Here is a 19889-nt window from a genome sequence, read left to right as displayed (position 1 = left end):
CCCCCCACCCCCATGCGTCTGGATCAGGGCTACATTTGTGTCCCCCTCCCGCCCATGCTTCCTCTATCTAGATCAGGCTACTCTGCCTTGTCCTCTGCTTGCACATCTGGATCGGGGCCAGTCTGCTCCCCCGTTCACATGTAAATCGGGGCTGCTCTCCACCTCTGGCCACAGCAAACAGATCAGGGCCAGGCTGTACCCCCCCCCAACCCCCCATGGCCCGATCCAGCCTACAGAGAGATACGGTACTGGCTGTGTAGCTTGCAAAGCGAAAAGGTTGGACACCCCTGTGCTAGGATCGTAGCACTGTACTGAAGAGACAAAGCTATCTTAACTTTATTGGAATTAGTTCAAAACAATCCGCAGGGCTGTGGAATAGGAGCTTCATTAACAGGAGCAGTTAACCGACTCCAGAATTACAGAACAACGGACAGCTCGATTGGTGGGACATTGAGACCATGAAAAAGAAGAGAGGGTCATTGACAAATGGAACGAAGGGTTTAGAAGGGATCAGGTAGATTATAAGCAGGGATCTGGGTTTTCCATTTCCCATGGGGAAAACAGAACAACATGGATTCCCCCTTTACCTGAGAAAAATGCAGATTTCTCATTTTAACAAAGAAACCTGCAGATTTTGCACTTTTGCAAAGAGCTCTTTGCAGGTTGGTAGGGTTCCAGTCTGCAGGAGGCTGGGGGGAGCGGGAGGAGGGTGATTAGGCAGCGGGCACCATATATGCATGTTGTGCCAGGCAGCCTGAAGAGCAGCTCTTGCAGATAAGTCAGGGGGGGGTTGAGGCCCATATAGGGAGGAAGGGAGGGAGTTGGGCAAGGATGGGGCTGAGTCAGCTGCCCAGCTGGGTGGTGCTTGAGACCTGGGGCTGGAATGGGAACACAATGGGGCTGGGGGTAGCTCATCCGGGGGGTGAGGGTGGGGCTGGCTCCCTGCTGCTACACATGCTTCTAGGGGGCCATGGAGTCTTGTGCCCCTCAGATCTGTGCACGGGGCAGGGGTGGGCTGCCTGCTGCAGGCTCAAGCTCCTCGCTCTGCTTGCCCACCCCTGGGGCCTCCACAGCCCAGCAGGTAGGACCCAGCATGGCAGGGCAGAGCAGTATTGGGCAGGGAAGCTCCTTGCCACTGTGAGCCCCATGTTGCCCTGGTGAAGTGCCCCATGCCCGCCCAGTGGCAGTGGAGGCAGCAACGTGGGGTTATGCCAGGGGAGCAACACGGAGGAGTGAGGGGCACCAGCAGGGCCAGGAAGCTGTGGCGGGGAGTGAGGGGCACCAGCAGAGCCGGAGGGGGGAGGTGGGGGAGTGAGGGGCACTGGCAGGTCCAGGGGGCTGTGGGGGTGGAGTGAAGAGCCTGGACCTGTGTCCTGGTGAGAGAAGCAGGCAAGGGGAGCTCTGATTTTTCCATGAAAGAAAACCCAAATTCAAATACAAAAATGTATAGGTACTTAAAATTTATTTTATTATAGTGATTGAGGCATTGGTAGGCTTCCAAATTGCTTCTAAATTGTAAATATATCAGTAAAACATTGTGTTCGATTGATACCTATACATAGAGAGAGGAGTTTCATTTTAATCACAGATTTGGGATTTTTTTTATCAGAATTGGGGCCGGGGGGGGTGTTAATAAGAGAATTTGCCATTTTTTTTATCGGAGAATACCAGGATCCCTGATTATAAGGAGCCATGAAGTCTGGTGACTCCCTCAGCACTGCCTGACTAGAAATGCTGCTGTCTGCCTGGCATTTGGTTTTAAACTTTGCATGGAGCAGGAGGGATGCAAGTGCACCAGTGCAGCCCTGCTGGATCTACGTGTGTGTGTGTGTGTGTACACTTACACACAGCTCAAGCTTTCATGAGCTGAAGCTCATTTTATCAGATGCTGTGAAAGGACACACAGAAAGCACAGCATAAGAAGGATGAGGTGCAAATCTACCCTGCCTTCTACTTAACTTCAGACTAGTTGCATCTCAAGGCTTTGTAGATAAACTTGCCTGGAGCCAGCTGGTTGTGTCCTGCTCTGATGCATGTCCTTACCTCCTGGCTTTAAATCTCACTGCCCCTTTCCTTTCAGAAGCTGTTTGTACTTAATGCGTGGAAACCAATGAAAGGAAGATTCTGTAGAGTAAGAGTGTAAAATCTCTATTTTGAGAGCACCACACCAGACTCTTCTGTCTCTACTATAAAACGAGGTGCTCAACCCCCAGCTCACAGGCCAGATCTGGCCCCCCTGCACTGTATCTTTCAGCCCATGGATCTCCCCACAGGCTATGGCCCTGTATGCTAGACTGGGCTTGCAGAGTGGCCTGGGGCCCAATCCTGGCAGGCAGGACCTGGGAGGGGCAGTGTGGGGCTCTAGGGCTTGGTCCTGGGATGCATGATTTGATTCACCCCACAGAACAGCCCTGTGTCCCTCATCTGGCCCCAGAGCCAAAAGGTTGAACACCACTGCTTTAAAATATAGCTAACTTCAGCGGAAGACGGGTTGAGACCCTAAGGTGTGATGTTGGGAGCCTGTATGTGTGCGTTCTTTGTTTGTTGTTAGAGCACCAGATCTCTTAAGGGACTGGAGGTGTGTGTGCAAATAAGGTCTAGGTAGCTGCTGTGAAGTTTTTAAATCTTCTCTGGGATAAGGAAGGTTGGGTGGAAGATCTGGGATGAATAAGGCCTTTGTGCTCCAAAATCGTTAGGTGCATCTCATTGCAAGGAGCAGGATCAAGGTTTACATCATTTTAAGAGATTGGTAGGTTATATGAATCTCTACTCAAGCACCAGTATAATTTGAAGGGGGCGCGAAAAAGTTTCTTCCCAAATCACACATGAATATTTTGCAGTGACATTAAGGGAAAACACTTGTGTTTTTTTCTCATGTTTTTAATTGTCTTTTGCATTCTTAGTAGGATTGAAGTGTTGTTGTAGCTATGATAGTCTAGGGCAGTGTTTCTCAACCCATGGGTCACAGCCCAAAAGTGGGATGCAAGAATACATGAAAGGGTCACAAACAAACTTTAAAAATGGATTCTCCTTTAAAGGAAAAAAAGTGGGAAATGGTGGGTTTCCCCTTGCAGGCTGGCAGAGTTCCAGCCTGCAAGGGGCTGCTTAGGGTTGGTGGGGGTGGGAAGAGGGGGTGCTGTTACATGCATTTGTGGGGGCACACATGCACATGACCGCTAGGCACTGCAGAGCAGCTCCTTGCAGGCAAGTCTATGGGGTGGGGGCATAGACAATGCATTGGGGGGGCAGGGGTTGGGCACAGGTGACACGTTGGGCAGGTATGGGGGGGAACATGCTCCCCCCAGACTTGTGTGCCCACAGCAGGCATGGGGCTGGAGCCTGGCCAGACTGGACTGGATAGGAGTCACCTCCACAGCTGAGCGGGCAGGACCCAGCAAACCAGGAAAGCAAGACTCATTGCTGCTGTCCCTGGGCCCCCTGCACCAGCTGTGCCACCAGCAGCATGAAGAGTAATGGATGGGGGGAGGAGGGGGTGCGCTACCCTCACCTCCTTCTTCCACTGCCAACTGGTCATATGTGTACCCCGCCACCATAGCCCGGCTGCCATTGCCATTCCCCGCAGGTCATGCCTCTACCTCAGAGGAGAGTCGGGATGGCAGGCAATGTGGGCGGCCTGAGCGAAACAGTGGCAGCAGTCAGACTATGGTGGCAGGATAGAGCCAGTGCATGAGCAGCTGGCAGCGGGGGGAGGTGAGGGCTGCATGGCCTCTCACCCCATGGGTTATTCTGCGTGCAGCTGGCACAGGGGTCCTACTGCTTGCAGTGGCAGCAGCAACAACAAGTCTCACAACCCTGCTCTGCCCTCCCACGCTGGGTCCCACCTATTAGGCCGTGGAGGTAGCTCCTGCCTGTGCCAGTCCTTCCAGGCTGCAGCCCCATGCCCACTGTGAGCACACAAATCTGGGAGGCATGTGCCCTCTCAAGGGTCTTCCCTACCCCACATACCCACCTCCTGCTCCACACACACTGAGGGACTGGAGCCAGAGGGCACTGGGTTGGGAGTGAGAGGCGCCAGCAGGGCCAGGAGGCTGTTTTCTATTTAATGGGTTGGGACTGGCCATCGATGTTTACAGATGGGTCCTGGTACAAAAACGGTTGAAAACCACAGGTCTAGGGCAGTGGTGCTGAACCTTTTTCCTGCTTGGGCCACGGGAGAGGGAGGAGAGAGAGCAGTGGCTTAAGGAGTGGCCCACCCTGACCCAGCTGTTAATGGGTGAGGAAAAGGGATGCAATTTGGCCCCATAGGATGTGGGAATTTCGTGGTAAGGGGGTGGATAGCAGTATTACCTGCCACTGCTCCCCTGCCACCAAATTTTCTGACCCACATAGAGTCCCGCAGGCCAGATCTCATGGCTCTGCAGGCCACTTTTGTCCCACAGGCCAGAGGTTGAGCACCTCTGGTCCAGGAAATATGTGAGAAACAAAGGGGTTCTTTGGTAATATCCTTTATTTGACCAACTGTGTAGATGAAAAAAATGAGAGAGAAGCTTTCTGGCCTGCAGTGCTATTCCTCAGTTTTGAAAAAGTTGCTTAGTTATAGCTGAGCTAAACAGCAGATAAAACATTTAGGCCACTTGCTTAAATCCAGTATGTTGTTAAATATTAAATCCAGAATGAACTGTCTCAGAAAAATGATAAGCACCCAATCATAATTCATACAACATCTCCTCTGTTTATCACTGCTCAGTCCTTATACTCAGAGGAAACCTGTAAAATACCTCCAGAAGATAGGTCTGACCATAAAAATTCACAACACTACTGGGCACAAATAACCCTGAACTTAAACATAGGCAATGGTTTTATGGTTCATTACAGTTTACTTGATCTCTTTACTACATGTTTACAGCCCTCTTCCACTTTAAATGGCATATTGGATTTAAACAAAAGTTATTGTTTTATCTACTCCTTTCCCAGACCTGAGGAAGAGTACTCTGTGCCTGAAAGCTTGTCTAACGTTTTCTCCCAACTATTCTGCTGATCAAATAAAAGATATTATCCAGAAACCCTTATTTCTCTCATCTGATTTTTTTGTTGGTGGTGGTTTTTTTTTTTTTTTTTTTTTTTTTTTTTTTTTTTTTTTTTTTTTTTTTTTTTTTTTTTTTTTTTTTTTTTTTTTTTTTTTTTTTTTTTTTTTTTTTTTTTTTTTTTTTTTTTTTTTTTTTTTTTTTTTTTTTTTTTTTTTTTTTTTTTTTTTTTTTTTTTTTTTTTTTTTTTTTTTTTTTTTTTTTTTTTTTTTTTTTTTTTTTTTTTTTTTTTTTTTTTTTTTTTTTTTTTTTTTTTTTTTTTTTTTTTTTTTTTTTTTTTTTTTTTTTTTTTTTTTTTTTTTTTTTTTTTTTTTTTTTTTTTTTTTTTTTTTTTTTTTTTTTTTTTTTTTTTTTTTTTTTTTTTTTTTTTTTTTTTTTTTTTTTTTTTTTTTTTTTTTTTTTTTTTTTTTTTTTTTTTTTTTTTTTTTTTTTTTTTTTTTTTTTTTTTTTTTTTTTTTTTTTTTTTTTTTTTTTTTTTTTTTTTTTTTTTTTTTTTTTTTTTTTTTTTTTTTTTTTTTTTTTTTTTTTTTTTTTTTTTTTTTTTGCCAATGCAGCTCCTTTTACATATTTTTACAGTGTTGAGTATTTTTTATGCATATGTCCTCCATGCACTGTTAAGTGTCATGTACCATTCCATCGTGATATTAATAAACCAATTAACACAAACTTTATAGGAAGCTATATGGGGAATGTGAACTGCTTTACAGGCACCAAATGGTAACATCAAAAGGGTATTGAACTTCTGTGAAGTGTTGTCATTCAACACCCAAAATGTTGAAAATTCTAATTAACTGGTGCACAGTTTTAATATTCCTCCTTTGTAAAACCTTCAAGGCTTTTATTTTGCCTTGTAAGGACATAGATTAGAAATTGTAATAGGTAGCAGAAAAAGAATACTTCTGTGCAGTAAGAAAATATCTCTGATCTAAATTGCTGTATCCCATTGAGGCTAAAACCGTGGGTGTCACTCACTTAGAGATTGACTGCTCTTTTCATAAACGTGGTAGAATCTCTTTGCTCCTTATTGACGTTTTCATGCCAGTGCTGTTCACAGCATTCGATTTTCCTGAAGCACAAGCTGTATCCTAACATCAACTTTTTCCTTCTTTCTGATCCTTATTTGGGATTGCTGGTTATATAAAGAAAGGTTTATACCCTAACATAAAGGGTCTTTCCAGTTATGTACTCAGCTAGACTCATAATTTCCTGCCGTGCTTTTTCTAGCATAAACATTTCAGGAGCTTGAAACTCCTATATATTGCCATACTTCTGAGATGCATTAGCCATGTTTGTACCCCTTGGACATCTGGGAAGTGAGTGATCAATTCCATACCAATCAGTTAATTAGCTTCTGGAGTTCATAAGCATTTAAAAGGACATCTGATTTGCTAAGATGATTATCTCTTATGGTCCTTAAGTTTCTTTTCTCAAAAGGCTCAGCTTGCCAAATGCATTATTTTAATTTAGTTGCATTGTAGTCTTTTCCTTGTCAAATTTATCTGTTAAAAAAATTATATTGTTTCTATTCTGAAGCACATCAGGAAAATATAAGTTTTGGGGCTTCAAAAGCTGCTAGTAGAATGCTTCAATCAACAGCAAAAGCATCAATATCCAGCAACAAACTAAACGAAGGCAAAAATCTTTCAGTAGCCAGACTGGACAATACTTGCAATTTTAGGTGCATATTGCAATACTTGCACATTTAAAGATGAGAGCCAAATGAAATCACCTGATTTTTCAAAAGTAGAGAGGGGTAGCTAGCTGTCTTAGTGTGAGACTGAACAGAAGGGAGAGGCAAGGTGGCACCTTTTAACTCTAAACAAGTTCCACCTGGCCTTGCCTTCTGGCTGATTTTTTTTCAAAGGTACTTGTGAACTGCAGCTGCAGTTAAATGAGAAGCCTTGACTTTAAGGAAATGGTGTGTACTCTGCACTTCTGAAGACCAGGCAACTTGTTTGAATGCTGTAATGCAGATTAGGAGGGCAGATCAAATAAATGACTTATCGATTTAAAAACATTTTGGTTAAAATGGAAAAAACGCTGCTCAGCAACCTCCAAACCTCATCACGTTTTCCCTTTTTGACTTGAAAGTTCCATCTTCTGTCCATCCCAAAGTTTTGCACAGCCCCAGTGCTTAATTGAAACTGAGCAGAAGGCAAAGCAAGGTGGCACCTTTTAAATCTAAACAAAATAGTCTATATCAGTGGTCTCCAACCTCTTTAAGCTCAAGATCACTTTTTTAATTAAAATGCAACCCAGGATCTACCTCAAAGAAAATTTGCCTTCTGTGCACTGGCCGAGTGCCTCTGCCTGCCTGGCGGTGGGAGGCACATGGAGTCTCCGTGCAGGACTGGAGGCAGCACCACATGGTGCATAGCCCAGCATGCAGTCGGCCTCTGCCCCAAGCACAGATCTGAGGGCACATGTTCCCCATGCCTGCCCCAGGGTGCACCTAGCGGGGGGAGTCGTCCCCCCTGCCCCCACATCCCTGGAAAGGCCCAGGCCACCTATGTTGCAGAGATGGGGCGAGCTGGCCTGAGGGAAGAAAACCCCCGGGGAGCAGCAGGCTGCTTCTGCACTGCACTACAGCTCCCTCCAGAGCCACACAGGATGCCATGTGCCTGCTGCCAGCGTGCATCAGGCACATGGAGTTGCGTGAGGCTCCCAGGCCAGCGGCAGCATGGTGCAGCATGCAGCGGCAGCCTGCCTTTACCTCACACATGGATCTGGGAGGCACGTGTCCCACGTGCCTCCCTTGGGGTGCACACAATGGTGGGAAGCCCCCCTCCTTGCCCCTGGATGAGCCTCCTGGGCTCTGACCATCCTGTCACCCACCCCAGGGCCCATTCACCCCTGCCTATGCCCTCACCATAGGGGCCTTGATCTGACCCTGTCTTCCCCTCCAACACACTTATCCTCTAGGTGCTGCTCTGCACACAGTGCTATGTTCCTGGCTGTGTGCAGCAGGCTGCTGCTGGGCTCTGGGTGTGTGCAGTTCTTCCCCCTGGTCCCTTGAGGGTGTCAACTCATGACTAGCTAGCAATGTGATTGCTTTGAAAGGGTCTAGTTTGATGCGATCATGGACACAGCTTTATTTATGCCTAACTTTAGTTTAGGAAAAAAATGAGATGATGGACTGAGACTGAAATAGTCTGTCAAAGGCACCACGATTGACCAGTTGATTGTGATCTACTGATTGGTGAGTACTGGTCTATATGGTTCCATCCTGCCTTACCGTCTGCCTGATTTTTTTTCAAAGGGGTGAGTAAAATCTCTGATTTTATTTAGTGAGGAAAGTGGGGAAGAGACAAGTGGCTTTAATTCTCTGAGTTCTAAAGCTGCTCTAAAATAGCGGGGATTGCCACTCCAGAGGTTTCAGCAGCTATGAAGATGAGTCCTATGGGTTGAATGGGTTCAGAGGTAAGGAGTCCAGCCCTTGAAAAACCCCATGAACCAGATTACCAACCTCCGTAAACCAGATCCAACCTAAAGGCCTTATACTTGACACCCCCTGTGTTGTCTCCTTTTCTCCAAACTAAACATACCTATCTTCTTCAGTCTCTCTTCATATGGCTTGCTTTCTAGTCCCCTCTTCAACTTTGTTCTTCATCTCTGGATCTTCTCCAGTTTCTCTACCTCCTTATTTAAATATTGTGCTCCAAAATAGACACTAGTCCAGTTGGGTTTTAACATATGCTAAGTAAAGTTTTGAATACCATGCTTCTGTTAATGCAAGGTAGTTCTTTTTTAAGACCATATTGCATTGGTAACTCATCTTGAGTTTGTGGTCCACCATAAACCTCCCCTTCTTAGCACTGCCAGTCCCAAAAGTGTTATCCGCTTATTCTAAACCTCCATTTGATTTTTCTTACCTATGAGTAGCATCTGTCTTCATTGAATTTCATTTGTTGTCTGTAATTCAGTTCTTCATTTTATCTAAGTTCTTTTGAATTTTAATCCTGGCCCCTAAAGTAATTGAACAGTTTTGTACCTTTTGCTAGTTCATCAGTACTCTCTCTATTCCCCCATAATTAGAGTTGCCCTGATGCATCGGTTCATAGCATATCAGCACCAGTAAAAAGGAAAATTTGACATAATCAGCTTTTTTTGGCTAATGTGGCCAATAATGCTGCTGATAAATGTCACGTGCATGCGTGCAACCGCAGCATGCACGCAGTCAGCCCTGCAGCTTGGAGAGCAGCATCTAGCTGGTAAGTGTTAAGGAGGGAAGGGGCATGGTGGGGGCAGATTGAGGCTTCCGTGGTGAGGGAGGGAGTGGGGCTAGGGCAAGTGCAGGTGCTGTACAGCTGTGGCGGGGCAGAGAGTGGGACAGAGCTGCAAGCGGCTCATTCAGGGGGGAACTCCCACCGCTGCACACACCCCCAAAGGAGGCATGGGGGTGTGTGCCCCTCGGATCTGTACATGGGACAAGGGCGGGCTGCTGCTCTGGGCTGGGGCCAGGGGTGGCGCTGGGCTCTTCCCAGCGTGGGGATTAGACTGTGGTTGCGCTTGGGGCGTGTGGCAACAGCAGTGTTCGGAGGAGGGGCTACGGGGTGGGGGGGCTGCAGCCACCCTAAAATTTGCCATAGCCCCCCCAAAACCTCCCCCACAGCACTGCTGCCACTTGCCCTGAGCACAACCCCAGTCCAACCCCCACGCTGGGAAGAGCTCGGTACCACCCCTGGCCCCAGTTCACAATGGCAACCCATCGTTACCCCTTGCACAGATCTGGGGGGTACATGCCCCCCCCCCGTACCTCCCCTGGGGGTGTGCACAGTGGTGGGAGCTGCCCCTCCCCACCCCCCCTTGCCCTCCTGAAGAGCTCCTCATGCCTGTGTCCCGTGCTCTGCTCTGGCTCGCCAGCACCTGCCCCAGCCCCACTCCCTCGATATGGCTTGTTAATAATCAGCCATCGGTATTAGCCCAAAAAATCTTTATCAGTGCACCGCTACTCATAATAAAAATATTAAATGGCATTGGGCCCAGAAGAGACCGCTGTGGAACTCCACTTGCGACCAGCTGCTAGTCTGATATTGACCCATATATATTGACTCTGCTTGCTGTAATTCAGCCTATTATGTATCCAGCTAATGGTATCTCTGTCAGACCCACATTTCTCCCATTTGCTGATGAGACTGGTACGTGGGGCTATTTCAGAAGCCTCAATAAAGTCAAGAATGACTCCTGTGCAACGGTTGGAAAGAATACTTGCATGCACCCACCCACCACAGAGGAGTCCAGGCTCTGGATTCCAAATTAACAGCTGTGCCTCACCTGCATCCCTGATTCAGGTCCCAAAACTCTGGAGAGTAGCAGAATTTGGAAACTCTATTCCTGTGCTTGGTATTTGCTATTGTCCTAGGCAGATCCCTGCTCAGCATACAGGTTTTTTGGATCGTCCTTCTAAGGTATCAAACTATTCCCATGCACTGTATCTGTTTTCTAGGTATGTAATTCTGGATTTTGGTTTCAGCTCTGGGGGTCAGGCACATATAAGTGTTTAAGTCCTTTTTTCTAAGGTCTCAGTGCTCTTTGCTTTTAACACCTGAGGTTGAAAAGATTGGCATTACACTTGCTCTGAACCATTAAGTTGTGTCGTACTGTTGACACGGAGCAAATTCAAGAGACGCTGGCCTTTGGATGAGTTCATAAATATAACCACTGAGAGTTAATATCAGGTACAACATCTACAGTAAGAAGAGCTTTTAATTCTTGCAGTGGGAGTGATTTGTCTGTTAGCTAAATGCCAGCTATGCGGAGGTTCAGACATATACTCTTCGGTTGTATTGAAGAATCTTAGGGTGCCTACACACGAGCCTGGGGGCTGCTCCAAGGCACTGTAATTACAGTGTGTCGTAGCAGACTTGATTAACTGAGTCTGCTGGAGCATGATAATTACCATGCTCCAGCCAGCCTCTGTGTCTCATGTATCAGCATCCCTGCGCTTCACTAAATCCCTGCACTTTTAAATAAAGTGCCCCCTGCTGCCATTTTGAAGCGCAGGGATGCTGATACACAAGATGCTCCAGACGCTTTAATTAAAGTGGCTCTAATTAAAGTGCCTACCTCTCCCCCCATTCCCAGAGCACGTGTACAAACACCCATAGAGAAATACCTCTCTGATGACAGTGCTTTAACCTTAAGAGGCCATTAGATGGCACAGTTGCTCATCTGCATTCAGATGTCTGGAGCTTTCTTACATTATAATATATGGATCCTGATTTTTTTTGCTCAAATTTAGTGCAAGATTCAGTGGCCACAGCCAACCTTTTCTTTTAATGTGACAAAGCAGCTGGTTTGTCATTGTATAAGTTCTCTGAACAAAGATGTATTTCACCTGAGCTCTTAAAATAAATTCAAATTCATAAATCATGAAATAGTTGTATTTGTTTGAAAAAATCATTTTTACATTTAATTGTAAAGAAGTAAGCAAAAAGATGTATGCCACCTCTTATGGAAACAACAACAGATTGCATTGGGATGTAGAAATGGAAACCAACAAAGAATCAGTTAAAGCCTGGTACGTCGAGATGAAAGTGAAAACAGTTCTTCAGGAAGTACCATAAACTGTTTGTAGTAAAAGTTCATCCTCCAAAGAACCCCATCCATTAAATGGAGGACTTATAAGCTGAAATTGCTAAATATTAGTTGGCTTAATTGTCTGTGTGCTTGGCTATAAAAGTAACATTTTAATGAAATAAATCATTGACTTTTTCCTTTCCAAAAATAGCCCTTTTCATGTCACAAACTGTGAACATTTTGCTTTGATCAATCTTTACAGCTGACACCTTTACACTGCAAACGAAGAATTAAAGAATGGGAGTGACTAACCTGTGGCAGATCCTTGACCCAGTGAAACAGCCCATCAACCTGAGCAGTCTCAAGGGGAAAACCATTGCTGTTGATTTAAGTCTGTGGGTATGTGAGGCACAGACTGTTAAAAAGATGATTGGTGTAGTCACAAAGCCTCATCTTAGGTACAGTATCTTTGAATATAGTGTTTTAACCTCTATGCATGACTTCATTCCTGATGCATGATTTCATGTGTTAGCATGAACTCTCCCCCCCACCCCCCCAAGTTAAGACAAAGTCCTCTCACAAGAACTGTTACATAGACCATGTTTACATTATTCTGTATGAGGCATTATGGAGTGCCTTGATGAATATGTGTATTTTTTTAGTTGATTTTGTCTGATGCTTCTCAAAGAATGAACTAATTAAAGTGGTAATACTATCAAAGCACTGACTTCTGCAAACAGGATTAAAAAGAAGACAAATGCAGTAGCAGACAGCTAGACTTGAGCTTTCAAGAATGATTGGAGACTTACCAGTTCTCAGATCTTAAATACCCATTTAAATTGTAGATAATTTTTAGAGCTTTTGAACACTCCTGGTTCCAGCTAACTTCAGCTGTAGTTGTGGGTGTTCAGCATTTTTTGTTAACCAGTCCCTAAAATGTCCCATATTCAACACCCAAAATGGCTCATCATTTTCAGTTGAGCAGAAATTAATTAAAAATACCCTTGCATTAAATTGTTTTAGTTACTGGCTTGGTAATAACTAAATCATTACTTCCTAACGGCTACTGAAAATTCTCTGTGTATAAAAGGGCTTAGTCTGTCTGTCTGTCTGTAATGCTTTTGACCAACTGTGCACGTGCCACCGAGAGGGCGGGCAGTGTTTAGCTGCACGGCCCCAAGTTTGAGCTGCTGCCAGGGAAGTTTGTGGAGGCAGCGAACGTGCCTCAGCTGCCCGAGCAGCAAGGCTTCCCCACGCCTCCTTGCCTGAGGGGGCCACAACAACAGCCAGCAGGGAGGGGGAGGCAGTTTGGGGGGGGGCTACGTGGACCCAGGTGGCAGGGAAGGGAGAGGAGGAGGGGGCACCCCCCCGCCACCCAGCCCCGACAACAGCCAGTAGGGAGGAGAGAGGGAAGCAGAGAGGAGACATGGAGGAAGCCCCACTGCAAGGTGGACGGTGGTAGGGAGCCCCTGTGCTGGAGGTGGCGGTGGCAGAGGGAGTCTTTACATGGCCAGCCCCGAAGGGTAAATGGGGGGTAGGGGTCATGTAATCACGCCCCAAAATCCATCATTCTCGACCAGCAATTAGCTAGTAATTAATAGAAATGTCTGTTTTCTAGCAGATATGTGTTCCTATCATTTTTTTTTTTTTTTTTTTTATATTTGCAGTATTCTGACATATATGCTCTCATTAGTAAGATCAAGGACTGAATAGATCTTTTCCCACTACCAAAGTGCTTTCATGAAGTTCGGTTTGAAGTATATTACTAAGTCATTTTAGGGAAACTTCATGGGCACTGGTCATATTCAACCTTTTTGCTTCAGCAGCCTGAGATGTCATTGGTCATCTCTTATCAACAATAAATAATAAATATGTTTAAATTGGTCATCTTTCCAAGCCATTCTAACAGTAGAATTAATTTTCAAATCTGCTTTTGAAAGTCTGCTAAATAAATTACAATATCAATATTACTGTTACAGCAGTGATTCTTAACCAGGGTGCCATGTGATGCCATTAAACTAGGGGTTGGCAAAATGCAGCCCGGGACCAGATGCAGCCCACCAGGCCATTCTGTCTGGCCCGCAGGGCCCCTAAAAAATTTTTAGGAAATATTTATGTGCCCTAGGCTGCCTGTCATATGGCCCTTGATGGCTTGCCAAAACTCAGTAAGTGGCCCTCTGCCCAAAATAATTGCCCTTCCTTGCATTAAACCCTTTTCAAGATGCTACATACCCTTTGTTGTACAAGTACCTACTCATAATTCACCAAATAGAGTTTTCAAGTAGGAATCTATAATGTCAAAAACATTTTTACCTTTGTAGTCTTTCTGGGTTGTTTTGCAACAAAAGAAGGGGAAGGGATGTGTGTCTGTGTATGTTTTCCAAATGGCAGTTATGAGACTGTGTGGGAAGAGATGCAGGTTATGGTATCTTATAAGTATAACCAGTTCATATATACGTTTTTGCATTTTGTTTTATAGTTTAAAGTTTTGTTTTATTTTGAAGCACTGACTAGCAAAAAGTTTCCATTTGGAATTTACAATTCAGTTGTTATGGCTTAATTTATAGCTAAACTTTTTAGTAAAAATGTTTTGTTTTTCCAATTATTACAGGAACCTATTTTTTCGAGTGTCTTCTTTAACTAAAATGGGAATTAAACTGGTGTTTGTCATGGAGGGGGATGCCCCAAAACTGAAAGCAGACACAATGAGTAAGAGGAATGAACTGCGTTATGGACCTCCTAAGAAATCTGGAGCAGCAAAAGCAGGGAGATCCTATTTTAAATCATTCTTAAAAGAAGTGAGTAATTAGGAGTATTTTGATATTCATAGTATTAGCAGAATGGCATGGAGGGAAAGAAACCTCAACTAGATAAATTATGGGAAAGTATTTAAACAAAATTGAACACACTGAAAATCTTTGTGGAGGTATTTCTATAATACACTGAGGGGAGAAAATCTATACCACTCTGAGACTGGGTATTAGGCTTTGCCATTTTATCTGTTAAGTCTAATGAACTGCTTGTGTTGGTCCATGTAAAATTCCAGGAAATATGGTATTTTGTGTGTACTGCACAGTGCTGAGTACAATGATGGCAGTCAAGGATTATTTTTACGTACCTTAACACGAATTATGTCACCTTTGTAACCTGAGTGTTAGTTTATTTCCCAGCTGGGGAGAAGTTAAGATAGTCATATTAACAGCATTTGAGGGGGAGGGGCAATACATTTTTGTCACAACCCAAAGTTGTGGGTTTTTTGTTTGTGTGCGCTTCGGCACCGCTAAATTGTGTTCCCGCTAAATTGCAGCTTCTTTTGCACAGTGGAGTGTTCTGCTATAATAGAGAACCCGTGTGCAGGAGAGTGTTTCCCCCCAGTTTTGTAGCTTTCTTTGCATGGTGCATTTCTTTTGCATCTAAGAAATGCTCGGTGCAAGGAGTTCCTGCCATTTGTATTGAGATTCTTGCCACATTATTGGCCAATCTTAATATAGGCATACGTGGCGGCTAGCTTTTGGCTTGCTAGCCGTACAAAAGGCTTGGGTGGTTTCCGCCCAAATCGGAGAGAGAGAGAGCATGTGGAGTTCGGGAAAAGAGCGTGAAGATCTCTGAGCGCTGCTGATCCATTCGAACCCAGCTTTTTCCTTAAGAGGGCAATAGAGGTTTAATTTGCCGAACCCACGGAGTCTCAACAACTCCGCGGGACCTATTTACCGAACCCTCGGAGCCTTAACAACTCCGGGGCACATAACCTCTAGCCTCTCCCCGTCGCCAATCGCAACCCAGATGTATCCCTATCCTATGGACCCAATTTTCAAACCCACGGAGTCTTAACAACTCGGGGGGACCTGGGAACCGAATAGAACCCACGGAGATACAGCTGCTCCGTGAGAACGAATCGTTGAACCCGCGGAGCCTAAACCACTCCGGGGTCAAGGAACCGAGTTTATCAGAGTCCTCCAACAAGGATTTAAGCGGAGCTGTGCCTGGAAAGCTGACCAGCCTACACCGCGACCACCTTGGGTGTAAGTAAATAATCTTTTCAATCAACCATTACGCCTCCGTGACTGATTCTAGCTTGAGCGTACTACAGCGCGCCGCGGTTTTCTCCGGCTCCGCGTGCCCGGGCTGCTGGCCACAGCCCGCGTGCACAAAGACGGGCCCAGCTCGCTTCTGGCAAGGACGGGATCGGGAGCCGGCCCGCACAATTTTAACTAGGTGGATAAGAATAAGATTACATTGGTAGTTGTTTTGGTCACTCCGTACCAAGGGGTGTATACAAAGATATTTTATTATTATTATTCTTTGACTAATGATATATTTACTTTCATTCCTTTTTCTCATCTGTAATCATTTTCGTCTATTCTGGTGCATCTTCACATGGGCTTTACTATGGAGCTGACTAATTAGCTGTGCAGTAAGTGTTACCATTTGCATGTGTGCCTGTATTGGGGTGCAGTAAATTGATTAACTCTGCTGTAGAATAGTACTGTCCAGGACAAGTACTATCCTACAGCAGAGTAATTGCATCAGCTGAAACACATGTGTAGATGGTGACCAGGGCTGGCTGGGGCACAAGGGTGCTACAGTATGGGGGCTGCCTACTGGCTAGACCTGCACTGTAGCACATGCATTCAACTTTCTCACATCATTACTTTAACTCCTTCAATCCTTTTCTTGCTTAAGCAATGCTGTGTATTTACCAAAGATATTATGGCCATGTCCACATGAGCGTGGCCGTGCAGTATGTGGCACCACAGAGACATCTGCGGTGCCACATACTTCACATTCAGTTGTTCTCCGCGCTGCTCCAGGTTTTTTTGACACCTGGAAAAAAGAAGTGGGGCAGCGCACACAGCGGCAGTGTGCACCGCCCAAAGCTAGAACCTGACCAGCCAGAGCCATGCTTCACTGCTGGTTGGCTCTATGCAGCAAGATTGCCACTGCTACAGTCCTAGGAGGCCCTCAGATAAGGCTGCTGGAGGCCCCAGCCTCCCCTACCCCACCCAGGGTAACTTGCCATGTACCAGAGTGCAGGTGGCACAGACGTTTCCTGGGGATAACTTATTACTTTAAATTACCAATTAATCAAATCAAGAGCGAGACCTTATAAAGGGGGGTAAGGCAAAATGCTGTATTTATTGATTACATGAAGCAGATGCATAAGCTTGGACACACCAGTCATACAAACAGACGCACACAAGTATACAGACAAACAGACCTAGACCAACATGCAGACAAAACCACTCCAGTAAGATGTTATCGGTACCAGCAGATGTTGCTCAATGTTAGCACTGGGTGGCCAGCCCAGGCTCATTGAGGGTGAACAAGACATGCCTGTGCTCCAGGAGGTTTCAGAGAGCCGATTCCCCAACATGTCTTTGGCTGCATCTCACTTTTTATAGGGATTTCAAGTTTTTGTTCAGCATTGAGTTTTTTCCATGCTCAGTTTTTAATGAGAGGTTGTTTCTTATCCATCTTCTGGTTATCTCAACCAGACCTGGTTACTGAGGTCGTTCCAGTAAAGTTGGTATCTCAACCTTGAGGCATTGTGTAGCTCAAATGGCAGGATATGCAGAATTCCTTCTTCTCACTATTTCCTTTTGCACCTGATCACAGACAAGTTCTTCAGCCATCCATTAATTAGTTTGCTGTCTGGTAACTCATTCATTGGTGCCTTGTTGCTTACACAAACAGTTCAATTTTCTTCTTTTGCTTTCATGCAAAAATTCCCATTCTTGCACCATTCACCCTCTCACACAGCGTCTCATGTACACAGGGCATACAAAGTTCATTTACTCATGTCAAGCAGGGAACAAGCACAAAATTGAGCTTTAGTTCATAAAAGACAAAAATAAAGCTAATATAATCATAGAGGTTTATTGATTCAATACTATTATCATTTAAGCATAATTTAAACTTTTAAATTTCATAGACATCAGGGCTAGAAGGGACCTCGGAAGATCATCGAGTCCAGCCCCCCGCCCAAAGGGCAGGAAGTCAGCTGGGGTCATAGGATCCCAGCAAGATAAGCATCCAGTTTCATCTTGAAGGTGTTCAATGAAGGCGCTTGAACCACCTCCGGTGGCAGGCTGTTCCAGACCTTGGGGGCTCGGAAGAATTTCTTTACTTGGATTCCCCATCATGGCTTGTCTTCATCTCACTTTTATAGGGATTTCAAGTCTTTGTTCTGCATTGGGGTTTTTCCATGCTCAGTTTTTAATTAGAGATTGTTTCTTATGCATCTTCTGGTTATCTCAACTTGAGGTCATTCCAGTAAAGTTAGTATCTCAGAGTTGGTATCTCATCCTGGAGGCATTGTGTAGATCAAATGGCAGAATACGCAGTATTCCTTCTTCTCACTATCTCCTTTTGCACCTGATCACAGATGAGTTCTTCAGCCATCCATTAATTAGTTTACTGTCTGGTAACTCATACATCGGCACCTTGTTGCTTAGACAAACAGTTAAATCTTCTTCTTTTGCTTTCATTCAAAAATTTCCATTCTTTCACCATTCACCCTCTCACACAGACTCTCAAGTACAAAGGGCATACAAAGTTCATTTACTCATGTCAAGCAGGGAACAAGCACAATATGGAGTTTTAGTTGTTCATAAAAGAAAAAATCAACTAATATGCAAAAATTCATACTACAAACTAGCAGCAGCACAAGGTGCGTTGCCACTAGTTGTCTTCGGGGAACCAAACATCCACCCACATCTGGACGCAGCCTACACAACTGAGTGGGAGGGGATGTGGAACCATGAGTTACTTCATTAAAATATGATGCACAATGGAAGTTTAAGAAGCTATCCTGCCTCTCTTATGCCTCTTTCACTGCCCACTTCTGTGTCAGTTCTGGCCTAGTCTTAATAATGGATGCCAATTTCTCAGCCTCCCAACTTTAAAGGTATTCTGAAAGTCCATTTGGTTTATGCAGTTTTCTAGCAGAAATGACCAGTTACCATTCAGTACTGGTGATTCTAATTTTGCTGTGCTCTCATTTTAAATATAAGATTTCCAGGCAAAAATCACATTTATGTTCATCATGTTAATCATCTTAAAATCTCTCTTAGGCTAATAGCATTATATAATAATGGCCATTGCAGGTATACACAACCATACTCAATTGGATGAGCATTTAGAGCAAATGGGATAATTGAAAGATTAGTGTCTGTATCTTGACATTTTTGTTTTGATTTAGTGCCTTGAAATGTTGGAGTGTTTAGGAGTTCCTTGGGTTCAAGCAGCTGGTGAAGCAGAGGCCATGTGTGCTTACCTGAATGCAAATGGATATGTTGATGGCTGCATCACTAATGATGGTGATGTTTTCTTGTATGGAGCTCAAACAATTTATCGCAACTTTACTATGAATGCTAAGGTAAAATGTTTAGATTTTTTTTTTTCCTTCAAGCTTCCTCAAACACTCATTCTCTGATTAAATAAATGGGAAATGCCATGAAGATCTTGAGCAATTAATTTAGGTATCATTCTTTTGTCCTCCAGTATTGGGATTTGCTTAAAATAACCTGCCTAACTTGATTCATTAGTGTCCAAGTGCTGGATGTACAAGGAAAATAGCTGAACTGAATAGCAAAAAATGTATCACTTCTCTTGTTGTTTGAGACAGAATAAAGGCATATAAGAACATCAGTCTTATTGTTTAAATACTAGTGCTTACTCATTTGCATATGACACTTTAATATAAACAAATTTACAGTTGATGATGACTTGCTCCTCAGATTCAATACTGATGGGACAACATCTTCTGTGTCTAAATAATAAGCAATGATCTGACTATCCCGGAGAATCAAATATATGAACTATACAAACTATAAATTTAAGATCTTGAATTGAAATCTACATACACTAGAAATATAGGTTTTTATGACTGGTGGGAAAGGTAAAATACAACTCTTGAATCCATTATTTCTTTAGTATACGCAGAGAGTTCTTTTAGTTTGTTTAGTGCATCAAGCAAATGGAGAAAATTTTGACATTTCAACTATATCTTGGTATAAGAAGTCTCAGTTTTGAGCTAAGAAAACACGTAAATGGTTAAAAGAATTAACGGAACAGAGGACAGCTAGGAGCACTTCATACCTTTTAAAAAAAGAACTCATGTAGGACAACGTGTCTCTGTTCATTTTTTTACCCATTAGTTTTCTTTCCATACAAATGACTTAAGAGCCCTTTTTTCAAACTTAGCTACTCAAGGTATTGAAATGGATGTTTCTTGCAGTTGTTTGTTTATTCAGGTGTCTTGAAAAATAGGTTATTGGGCAAAAAGTTGAAAACCTTTGGTACATATTATCCCTGATTTCCGCC

General features: G+C 44.0%; 1 protein-coding gene across 2 annotated transcripts in view; it reads left to right on the top strand.

Annotated features, from left to right (window-relative positions):
- The window catches only part of GEN1 (GEN1, Holliday junction 5' flap endonuclease), a 40525-nt gene that overhangs the window by 1217 nt on the left and 19419 nt on the right, over positions 1-19889 (top strand). For both annotated transcript variants that reach the window (XM_006028578.2, XM_025210011.1), the window contains 3 exons: positions 11827-12022; positions 14176-14362; positions 18766-18942. In XM_006028578.2, coding sequence (XP_006028640.1) covers positions 11862-12022; positions 14176-14362; positions 18766-18942 — 525 coding nt within the window. In that variant the 5' untranslated portion in view covers positions 11827-11861. The remainder of the gene's footprint in view (positions 1-11826; positions 12023-14175; positions 14363-18765; positions 18943-19889) is intronic.

This window comes from Alligator sinensis, unplaced genomic scaffold (assembly GCF_000455745.1).
Source record: "Alligator sinensis unplaced genomic scaffold, ASM45574v1 scaffold870_1, whole genome shotgun sequence".
Taxonomy (NCBI): Eukaryota; Metazoa; Chordata; order Crocodylia; family Alligatoridae; genus Alligator; species Alligator sinensis.
Note: the sequence above shows the minus strand (reverse complement) of the source record. Positions and strands in the feature narration are given on the sequence as shown.